At 40.9% G+C, this 12229-nt stretch overlaps 1 protein-coding gene across 1 annotated transcript in view; it reads right to left on the minus strand.

Annotated features, from left to right (window-relative positions):
- GPR137B (G protein-coupled receptor 137B) overlaps positions 1-11957 on the minus strand; it is a 31401-nt gene extending 19444 nt beyond the window's left edge. Inside the window, exon 1 of the mRNA XM_060753862.2 lies at positions 11422-11957. Within this exon, the coding sequence (XP_060609845.1) occupies positions 11422-11790 (369 nt within the window). The 5' untranslated portion in view covers positions 11791-11957. The remainder of the gene's footprint in view (positions 1-11421) is intronic.
- Between the last annotated feature and the right edge of the window lie 272 nt (positions 11958-12229).

Below are 12229 nucleotides of genomic sequence, written 5' to 3' on the forward strand. Positions count from 1 at the left end.
AGTTCCTATAAGTTTTTGCCATATACAGTCAGCTTAAAAGAAATAGAAATATATATAGAAAATATAAATAGAAATATATACACTGTATTTCTTCAACTCTAAGATGCATTTTTCCTCTCTCTCTCTCTCTATATATATACACACACGCACACACACACCCTCCAAAATCACATTTTGGAATCACATGTCTATCTTAAGTATTCTTTGTTGGTGGTGGTGAGGGTAGTACTGAAATTAGGGTGCATTTTACAATCAATGGCTTCTAACAATTGAAAAAAATACAATGAGAGTAGCTGTAGTGCTATAGTAGTCCAGACCTCCATCTCTCAAGCCAGAGTGACCTCAATTGATCCAGATGAGCCCACTCCCCTTGCCCTAATTTGCTCATGTACAAAAAAGTTCATTTCATAGTAAAACGAGCTAATATACCAATATGCTCAAGAACACACTTTTCACTTTTATACAAGCACTACTTTATTTGTCTCACTGACAAAATGAGAAAATTGTCCCAGTGATCCAAAATGTTATTATTATTAATTGATGTCAAGTTGACTTCTATTTATATGGTCTTATTAATGACAGACGACATTAATAAAACCAGATTGAGAGACCTTAAATTTGCTATATAATTAACAGACCTTAAGGTCTTGCAAACTCAGGACTGTGGCCTTCTTGACTAAGTGCTTCTATCTGCAATGTGGTCTTCCTCCTTTCTAAGTGCCTTCTGCTTAGCAAGCATGACTGCCTTTTTCTTCTCATGGTAGGGCTAAAGTATGAAAGTCTCAGTTTAGTCACATTGATTCAGACTTCATTTGTTCTAGGCCTTTTTTTGTCTTTTTAGCAGTCTACAGTATTTATAAAACTTTTCTCCACCACGACAGTTCAAATTAATTGATGGTCTTCCTATCACCTTTCTTCAGCATCATACCTAGGAAGTGGAAATATCACGGCATGGACATTCCTAATTTTAGCACAGTAATGTATTTTTACAATTCCGGCTCTTCTCTACTTCATTCATAGCTGCTCTTCCAACTCTTGAACTTCTGATTTTTTTAAAATACAGTCTCTATTCCGAATAATGACTAAAACAAAATATGGAAGTCTTTTAACCATTTCAACGTCTTCAAGATGAAAACATTGATCCAAAGTAGCTGAAGAAAAACTGCAGGTCACTGACTCCTTTAGGGCCTTTTCAAACATGAAGCACAAGATTATGTTTACAAGAGAAATTATCAGAATCTTAATTCACATTACAAAAGTCTCTCATTTGCTTTCTTTTCTGCCTAAACAGTGGTATTTACATAAGCAGGCAAAGGATTCTCAGAGGAATTTTATCTTTGACTATAAAAACACATTTGTGCTGTGTTGGGCCAGGGCCACATTCTAGATTAGCCAATGTAGAACAAAAGGATTAGAGTAGATAACTTTGAAAGTCCAGAGAGAAAAAAGTCAAGATACATTATGACAAGGAAAAAGGAGAACCTCAGAGCCCCTGCTCAAATTGTTTTTTTGTTTAATGCTGGATTGTGAATTATTTTATACTGTGTCTTGAATTTTGAATTTTGTTCTTCCTATGTTGTACACCGTTGTGAGTCGCCCCTGGGCTGAGAACAGCAGTATATAAGCAAAGTAAATAAATAAATAAATAAATAAATAAATAAAATTCACTCAAAATGTTGATCAGGAAACAAAAATCCATTCTTTTCTAAATAAACCGTTCTTAAATGATCTTCTGCTTTTAGGGTACAACATTGGGTACCCAGTCCTTAGGGCAATGGGGAGGAATCTCAGGTTAAAACAGTGCCTCAAAAACTATTTGAACTTGGTGTTTTATATTTGCATTAGGTATTCTATGTAACTGTGGTTAAAATTTAATGTATTATAAAGATAACGCCAAGGGCGGCTTTCAGTGCTGATATTGTCATTCCATCACAAGGAATTGTCCATGATATCAGATTCTGCCTTTCAAAATGTTAGGTTCTGAAACAGCCTAGAGCAGTGGTTCTCAACCTGTAGGTCCCCAGATGTTTTGGCCTTCAATTCCCAGAAATCCTAACAGCTGGTAAAGTGGCTGGGATTTCTGGGAGTTGTAGGCCAAAACACCTAGGGACCCACAGGTTGAGAACCACTGGCCTAGAGCTAGAACATTTTAAAAGAAATCATGACTGCTTGTCCATCTTCCCATTGCAAAAGTTCATGAGTGGAAGCTTCATTAACTACAATCATGACATCCAAATGATACTGAAAGTGATTTTTTTAAATAATCAGTACAAACCTGCAAATATATTTAAGTACTGTATTCAATTTTATTATCCTGATTTTTCTATTTTTCTATTTTCTATTTTTCCTCTATTATCCCATGAAAAACTCACATTAAAAAGAAGAAAAAGCTCTTGGACTGTAATCAACTTTTAATTGGTTAAAAAATATCTGGGACGCCAAAACACCTATATTGGAATACTATGTTTACTTTTAGTTTGCAGTAACTTGCAGAAGACATTGAAACAAGAATGGGAATCAGACAGATCATTGATTAAATTATGCCTAATTTCAATGTGCTGTGGATAAACAAGAAAAACAGACCCACATATTGTAGCACACACCCAATCTGCATTTAAGTAGGGCTGACAGCCATTAGCATGCCTGTAAACAGACTGCTTGCCTACAGATCCCTGACATGCATGCACAATGGTTGAAGTTTAAATGAGCCAGGTCCCAGTGTAAAACTTTACAAAGGATAACTCTTCATGTCTTGTGCTTAAATCTATTCTAAGTGTGACTAGATTTCAGATGTCTCAGACACACATACATCTTAACCCAGCAGTTTAAAAAAAACCCTACAGGTCAGGAATTAACAAAATGACCTCCATTCTGAAAGCAATCAGTGTATCTTCTACTTCAAGAAAAGGTTGAAAGAGGACATCATAGTCACATTCAAACATTAAGAAATACTTTCTGACAGTAAGAGTTGGTCAATGGTGAAATATGCTCCTTTAGAGTGTGGCGGAGTCTCCTTCTCTGGAGGTTTTTAAAAAGTGCTGGAATGGCCATCTGTGCTTTGATTGTGTATTCCTGCATTGTAGAGGGTTGAACTGAATGACCCTCACGATCTCTACCAACTCTATGATTCTAAAGAACCATACTGTAAATACTTAAATGATTACATCTTGATAGAAACAATGCATAAGGACCCAACTGACATGAAGCAGTTCATATCAGACTTGTGGTGGTATTGTAATATGCTGTTCACTTCAGTTCAACATATGGCACTCAGATTTAATCAGTGAGACACTCCAAGAGCTATGTGCAGGACTTGCAAACTCAGAACTGTGACTTGTTTGACTGAATCATTCCCTCTGTAATGTGGACTTCCTCTTTTCTGGTTGCATTCCACTTCACCAAGCATTATCATATCTCCCAATGAGTCATGTTTTCAGAGTTATCTTTACAAACAGAGTCAGATGTTTGTGTGGGGGGGGTGGGGGTGGGTGGGGGGGGTCCTTTTATAGGTGAAATAAGAAGTGTAGATATGCCATGATTTAGTTGAATATGCTTTGATTTACCGGCTATAGATAAGTCACACAAGGCTAAATTCCATATTTACAAAAGTTCTTTCTTGTAACAGGCTCTCACTTCTGATAAAGCTATTTTTAAAATCATAGCAAAACGGAGGTTTGTGAGGTAGCTAAGAAAAGGAAGGAAGAATGCTATTAATTCTTGCAATGGTCCATGATATTTGATATAATTTGCCAAAACACCACATCCTAAACCCTTCTTGCATCTGATTGACTTTGAGGACCATTCTTGCCATTCTCAGTGAAAATATACAGCTCTCGCAGGCTCCTCAAAGAAATAAACAACACATAATTTCTTATGCAAATCTAATTGAGTACAGGGCGTCTGTAGGGAATAATTGTCAGATAGGGGTGGGTTCTCACCATTTTTCAGATCTTCTCTACAATCCCCCTCCCAGTAAGCTCTTCCCCATTCATGTATAAAACTAGCTAAGGAGGTAGGGACTGGTATGAAGCATCAGAATGTGAGTATTACCCCTCACACTAGAGAATTAATCCACTTTAAATCCAGTTTCTGCCTCCTGCAGAATTCTGGGGTTTGTAGTTTAGTGAGGCTGTTAAAGTTAAAAATATAATTCAGCCATCAAAAAATTAAGACCTGTTAAACACATAAATTATTTTTAAAAAGTAACAAGTAAAACAGAAAATATTATTCAAGGTTGTGACAATCAGTTGTCCACTGCCTACCTAAGCAAAAGTCTTTACTTGTCTGATTACTATGTCACCCAACCTTTCTGAAAGCATAGTTCTATAGCCTTGGAGAAGCCACCAAGAAGATCCTTTTCCATGTTCCCACCAAATGAGTGGTGTAACCAAGAGAAGGACCTCCCCAAAACACAAAAACACGGACATGTTTGGATCTTTCAGGTAACCTAGGTCTCAGCCATACAAGACTTTACAGATCATAACTACCTCTTTCAATTGTACCTGGTAGTGGACCAGTGTCCATTTCAGCTGTTGAGATAAGGGAATTTTATGCTCCATGTACCCTGTTGCAATTAACAATCTGTTTACAGCTCTTTGTAACTGCTGATGTTTGTGAAACTCTTCCAAGGCAGCTCCATGCAAGTACATTAAACTAATGCAAATGGGATGTAATTGATCCTATGTGTCACCAATGGCCAGATGCAATATTTCAAGGAATGCACACCACTGGGCAGAAACTGTGTAAAAGTCCACTTGTACCTGTGTAAAAGTCCACTTGGCAACTGCTGACATCTGAGCTTCCAGAGTCAGGGGTAAATTCAGGTGCACATCCAAGCTGTTGACCATTCAGTGGGAGTATAAATCCATCAAGCACAAATTGAATTCCTATTCCTTGGTCTGTCTTTTCACTGAGCAGGAGCACCTTTGTTTTGTATGGATTAAGTTACAATTTGTTGCCTTCATTTCATTCTTTATGGATGGTAGGCACCGTGTAAAGGCTACAAGCGATGTCCCCCAGCACCACCTTCTAGGTTTTCCACTCAAGGCAGGAATGGAGCCAGTGCAAAACATGTTTCCAATTCTCATCTCAGCAAGGTGGATCCAGAAGGATACCTCAGTTGATGGTACTGTGAGTAGTTCCAAAAGATCAAGCAAAACCAAAAGGAGCATATATCCCTTGCTCAGTATCCAGAGTGCATTATCCATCAATGGTGAACCCAGCTGTCTTTGCCACCTGGAAACCAGATTGAAAAGGATCTAGACCAGAGTTCCTCAAACTGTGCTCCTCCAGATGTTTTGAACTTCAGCTACCAACTAGTTAGCTGGTTGGGATTTCTGGGAGCTGAAGTCCAAAACACCTTGGGGAGCAGAGTTTGAGAAACACTGATCTAGACCAGAGGTTCTCAACCTGTGGGTCCCCAGGTATTTTGGCCTACAACTCCCAGAAATCCCAGCCAGTTTACCAGCGGTTAGGATTTCTGGGAATTGAAGGCCAAAACATCTGGGGACCCACAGGTTGAGAACCACTGATCTAGACAATCTTTATCATCCAGAAAGCTCTGAAGTAAAGTCCACTACACATTCCAGTGTAGTTTCCCAAAATGGAATGGTGGAAACTGACCAATTAATGTCAAATAGCACTAGATCCAGAAAAAAACATTTTCAGTAAATATTTCATAATGGTCTTCTTTAAGCATGCTGAAATTCTGCCTTGTTCCAGAAAGGCATTAACCACTCCTTCTAGTTACTCAGTGAGTCTTCCCTTCTGACTTTTTTTTAATAAGGTGGGAAGGACAAGTGTTAATATAAAGGTGGTGGCTCTCACCTCTTGTTATCCTTGAATTGTAAAAAATTAGATACTGTGTTCATACTAAATTGTCATTTAAATGTAAATTAAACGTCCACACTTATCAGACTGCAACTGAAAAAATATTACGTAATTTTATTGCCTCTATGATTTTTGAGGTTTGTGGTAAAAGAAATAGAAGCAGAACATTTTGAATAATCAATTTTTCATCCATCACATCAAATCTAACAAAAGCTCATGTTTTAAAGGTTCAAAAGCAAATGCTAATTCTTTTTTTATACTAAAGGATGCAGTGGGTTAACATTATCAATTCTACTTGCAGTTGCTGCTAACATAGTCTCTTGTTTTGGCAATTATTCTGGAGCATTTGCTAGTTTGTTAATCTCTCCTGGCACAATTTCAGCAGCTTTCCTAGATTATTTTTTCTGCCATGGAAATGAATGCTGTGGGCTTTATTTTTCACCACATCTGCAATGCTTTTCTTGCAATCATATTAAAGAGCCTGGGTTTTATGCAGTAGGGCATACACAGTCTGCCTTTTCATTATTTTATGTTGATGAAAGTTACCAGGACAGAGGTGACTTGAATATCTGAAGCAATAAAATAGGTCTGACTTTTAAGAGAGGACCTCTAACAATATGTTGAATTACAAGCCAAACATACCACCTTAGTACAATCTTAGAATGCTTATATAGCATCACATCTCATTGTATTCAAAGGAATTTAATTTCAAATGATTGTGTACAAAATTGCAACGCCTGAGTGATTTGTTAACTGTAAATCTGGAGATATGGAATGTGCTATAGAAGCTGTTCTTTGGGAGCTGTCCCTACATAACTATTTAAACTCAGACCTTTTATTTACAAGTAAAATAGCCCACAACCATATCTAAGTGTTTGAAAGTGCCTTTTCAGTGGAAATAAATATCTCTTTTGGCATAAAAAAGGATTTGCAGACTTGCTAATAAAGCACCATTTAAAGAGCAAATTATGGTTCTTCTCATTATGATCCATCCTCATTAGTCACATAATTTTTAATAGCAAACTGAAGCCAAGGCTTACGGGACATTTACTTGGGAGTAAAATTCATTGGAATCTTCCACTAAAACAGAGAAACAGACTGTAAGACATAGCAACAGGCCCAAACCATTTTATCAGTTTCAGAATATGTACATTTGAACCCAGGTCCCTCATTTTATGTAGCCTCCAGAGTCTCATTTTGTACTAATACAAGTATCACATTTCTCACTTGTTATTTGCAACAGTACATTTCAATGGTTTAAAGTATTTTATGTAAGCTTGTTTCTGCCATTCCCACAACAGCCCTGCAAAACAGGCAAGTGGGAAGGATGAGAGTAAGATCACATGAATTTGCTGCCTGAGCTCACCGGGCAAGTTCCTAGTTAGGGTGAACTAAAATGAGGACTTCAATGCTTGCATGATTTACTCATATCACTTCAAAAGCTTTCCAGAAGAATTTTCTGCACCTACTTTTGCCCCAGTTTTCACTTGAAAGCAAGCGTGAAATTAAAATGTCCACTATAAAACATTTCATTTCATTCAAATCTAGTTGCATTATAATAAATGGCCATCAAAAGGCATTGAACCAATTGGCTTAATCCAGCCATTTGTTTTTCTTTTTAAAAACAAACCAACCCATCTCTTTGGAGGTAAAACCAGAGTTTCAAGGGAGATAAGACTCACAGCTGAACAAGCATGTTGAGCATGAATTGCAAAACCTTATTTTGCACTGTTGGGGAAAATTAGCTCATCTGCTTAATTTGCTGATTCATGTATTTTATGGCGTATCTTGTTGACATCCAGGACTATTAATTCTATACTTATATATGTGTGTATCTTTCACATCCTCAGTACAAGGCACATTCTGCTGACTAAACAAAGAAAATACCTGGGGATCCAGTTCTGTTTTGGGATACATGAAGTGCACCTACACTGTAGAATTAATTCATTTTGATTCCACTTGAACGTTTGGTGAGGCACAATCACTTTTGGACAGAGAAGGCTAAAGATCTTGTAAAACTCCCATGATTCCATAGTATTGAGCCATGGCTGTTAAAAGTGGTGTAAAACAGCATTAATTTTACTCTGTAGATGCAACCTCTGATATACTATACAACATCGTTTTGACAATCAGGACTATCAATATCACTGACCAACATAAACTTTGATACCCCAATTTTTAGACCTGATTCTGGGTATATTTGACCTACTGATTCCAAAAACGGTACAAGTTACCTCCTCTAATCTTTGAGATTCAGGACATATGTCATATGTCCTGAATCTCTTCATCTGTTCACCCATAAGAAATCAGTGCAACCATATCTAAGAACAGCAGGCTTTTAGGAATTGTGAGAGTTGAAGTTCAAAACACCTGGAGGGCTGAAGTTTGCACATGCCTGCTTTAAAATGTATCTGTTCTGACTTACATACATCTTCGTAACCTGGGGACTGGCTGTATACCATTACACACATATGTAGGGTTCAAGTATCCCAGCGAAATATGCCTCGTACTGGAGGTCTGAGGAATGTATATACATAACTTTGTTCTGCCAATGAAACATACCTTGTACTTGAGGTTTAAAGGATGTATTGTATATACCTATCTTTGTACAGCCAGTGAAATATGCCTTGTACTGGAGGTCTAAGGGATGGATATACATATCTTTGTACAGCCAGTGAAATATGCCTTGTATTTGAGGTTTGAGGGATGTACTCTATATACCTATTTTTGGACAGCCAGAGAAATATGTCTTGTACCGGAGGTCTGAGGGATGTATATACATATCTTTGCACATACAAGAGGTTTGAGGGATATATATACAACTGGAGGTTTGAGGGAGGTCTATACCTATCTTTGTAGACCCAGCAAAATATACCCTGTACTGGAGGTCTGAGGGATGTATATACATATCTTTGCACATAATAATAATAATACTTTATTTATACCCTGCTACCATCTTCCCAAGGGACTCGGTGCGACTTACATGAGGTCAAGCCCGCAGTACATCAATAACAAGAGCAATAACAAAAACAATCAATACAATACAATTAATATACAACACATAAAAAATAAACAACAACACACAAGCATTTAAAAACCAATGGCCAGGCCAAATGTAATACTTTACCATTTAAAAAATAACGCTGTGCATGAACAAGGTAGGATATAACTGGTATAGGGTTTTCAAAGAGAGATGAGGGAATGCATACATACAGGAGGTTTGAGGGATATATACACAACTGGAGGTTTGAGGGAGGTATATACCTATCTTTGTACAGCCAGCGAAATATGCCTTGTACTGGAGATTTTAAATGTGTGTTGTGCTATTGTTCAATGTTTATGCTTATGTATGAGATTTATTATTATTATTATTATTATTATTATTATTACTTTATTTGTACCTCGCTAGCATCTCCCAAAGGACTCGATGCGGCTTACACAGGCCAAGGCCTCAAAAACACAATACAACAATACAATACCTAAAGCAAATTAAAAATAGTTAAGCAGAATAAACAACAAACAATAAACAAGACATCAAGACACTATAAAACTGGGCCGGGCCAGAGAATGGGTACAAGATTAAAAGTGCTGATGTGGCAGGAGGTATGTAGGATTATAAGTAAGTGCAGTGTGCGGTGTGCAGTACTCTTAGTTCTACTAAAGTGCTTCTAGGACTTGGTATTGGAGGTTCCTAATCTGAGAAGGCACATCGGAACAGCCAAGTCTTCAAGTTCTTTCTGAAGACTGCCAGTGTAGTGGCCTGTCTAAGATCTCTTGGGAGGGCGTTCCAGAGTTGGGGGGCCACCACAGAAAAGGCCCTGTCTCGAGTCCCCACCAAGTGCACTTGCGACGCAGGCGGGATCACGAGCAGGGCCTCTCCAGATGACCGAAGTGAAGGCGTGGGTTCGTAGACGGAGATGCGGTCACGCAGGCAGGGTGGTCCCAAACCGTTCAGGGCTTTGTAGGTAAGCACCTGCACCTTAAATTGGGCTCGGAAAATAAACGGCAGCCAGTGGAGCTCCTTGAACAGGAGGGTTGACCTCTCTCTGTAATGAGCCCCGGTTAACATCCTGGCTGCTGACCGTTGGATCAGTTGGAACTTCCGAGCCGTTTTCAAGGGCAGCCCTACGTAGAGCGCATTGCAGTAATCCAATCTAGAGGTGACCAAGGCATGGACCACCCCGGCCAGATCAGCCTTCGCAAGGTATGGTCGCAGCTGGCGCACAAGTCTCAATTGTGGAAAAGCCCTCCCAGACACTGCCGACGCTTGAGCCTCAAGCGTGATTGCTTTGTATTAGTATTAGTATTTTGCTTTGTATTGTGGTTGTATTGCTTGTATTGATGTGTTGTGGGCTCAGCCTCATGTAAGCTGCACCGAGTCCCTTGGGGAGATGGTAGCGGGGTATAAATAAAGTTTTTTATTATTATTATTATTATTAGGTCTCGGGGATGTATATACATATCTTTGCACATACATGAGGTCTGGGGGATATGTATACACAACTGGAGGTTTGAGGGATGTATATGCCTATCTTTGTACAGCCAGTGAAATATGCCCTGTACTGGAGGTCTGAGAGATGTATATATATATATCTTTGCACATAGAGGAGGTTTGAGGGATATGTATACACAACTGGAGGTTTGAGGGGTGTATATGCCTATCTTTGTGCAGCCAGCAAAATATGCCCTGTACTGGAGGTCTGAGGGATGTATATGCATATCTTTGCACATACAGGATGTTTGAGGGATATATATACATAACTGGTGGTTTGAGGGATGTATATGCCTATCTTATATGCTGGCTGCATGAAGGACACTAAGATCATCTGGGGAGGCCCTGCTTTCAGTCCCGCCTGCATCACAGGCGCGCTTGGCGGGGACGAGAGACAGGGCCTTCTCAGTGGTGGCCCCTCGGCTGTGGAACGCCCTTGCCTGCAGATATCAGATTGGCCCCCTCCCTGCTGGCATTTCGGAGGAAAGTGAAGACCTGGCTGTTCGAACAAGCATTCGATTAAACAGTGTAATTGAACATAGGAATACGGAATAATGGATGACGAGACTGGATTCTGATTTTACTGTTGAGGCGCTAATGATTGTTATACTGATGTTAATGATTTATGTGATAATTGTTTTTAATTGCCCTATACTTGTTTTGTGATATTTTGTACTGATGTTGTTCACCGCTTTGAGTCGCCTGAGGGCTGAGAAAAGCGGTATAGAAATAAAGTAAATAAAATAAATAAATATGCCCTGTACTGGAGGTCTGAGGGATGTATATACATATATTTGCACATAGAGGTGGTTTGAGGGATATATATATACACAATTGGAGGTTTGGGGGTTGTATATACATATCTTTGTGCGGCCAAGTCCCTCAAACCTGCAGTACAAGGCATATTTCGCTGGCTGTACAAATATATTTGGGTACTTGAACCCTTGCACAGACCTATATCCCTCCCACTTCCGGGGCCAGGTATGTTCTGCTGCCTGCTCAGAGAAGATCCTTGGGAAGCCTGGACCCTTGCGGCCTGAGCAGCGCCTGAGACAAGTGGCCGGGCTGGGCGCCTTTCCCGGCCGCCCTTCCTTGCTTACCTGGGTGAAGTAGAGGTTGAGGAGGGTGAGGGTGAAGAACTGGAGGCAGACGGGGAAGCAGTAGAGGAGCCAGAAGGCGAAGGGGCCGAGGGAGTTGGCGGCCACGAAGTCCTTGAAGTAGAAGGAGAAGAGCACCGCCCGCAGGGAGGCCCAGAGCAGGCAGAGGAAGAGGAAGACCGTCTGGTAGCTGAGGCGCTTGTGCCGGTAGTGGAGGACCAGCCAGAGCTGCGCGTAGACGAAGAGGAAGAGGACGGAGTAGAAGACCGTGTAGACCAGCGTCAGCCCCAGCTTCACGAAGGGAGGCACGGCCGGGCTCAGCGTCGGAGGGAAGGTGTCGTTCCTGGCCGGGTCCCGCTCCGAGGCCTCCATCTCGGCGGCTCAGGCTCGCCGCGGGATCGCCTCTCCCTTCTCGCCGCCGCCTCCTCCTCCTCCTCCTCCCTCGGCTTTCATCTTCGGCAGCGGAGGAGCCGAAGGAAAGAAAACAAGCCGCACTTCCTCTTGGGCTGCTCCCGGGGGGCGGGGAGAACACGGCCGGCCCCCCATCCCGCCCCCCATCCCGCCCCCTCGCCCTCCCTCCCTGTCAGCGGGCCGCCTCCCTCTGCGGTTGCCAGGGCAACGCCAGGCCTAGCCCAGCCCCGGGCTGGACAGGCCCCGCCCAAGGCAGTTGTCAAGGCAACGCCAGGCCTAGTTTGGGCAACCGAAAGCAGCCGCCTGGCTCGAGTTTTGACTCTTGGCTACTGGAATGAACCGAATAGACCAGGCATGGGCAAACTTGGGCCCTCCAGGTGTTTTGGACTTCAACTCCCAC

The sequence above is a fragment of the Anolis sagrei genome, chromosome 1 (genome assembly GCF_037176765.1).
Source record: "Anolis sagrei isolate rAnoSag1 chromosome 1, rAnoSag1.mat, whole genome shotgun sequence".
Lineage (NCBI taxonomy): Eukaryota > Metazoa > Chordata > Lepidosauria > Squamata > Dactyloidae > Anolis > Anolis sagrei.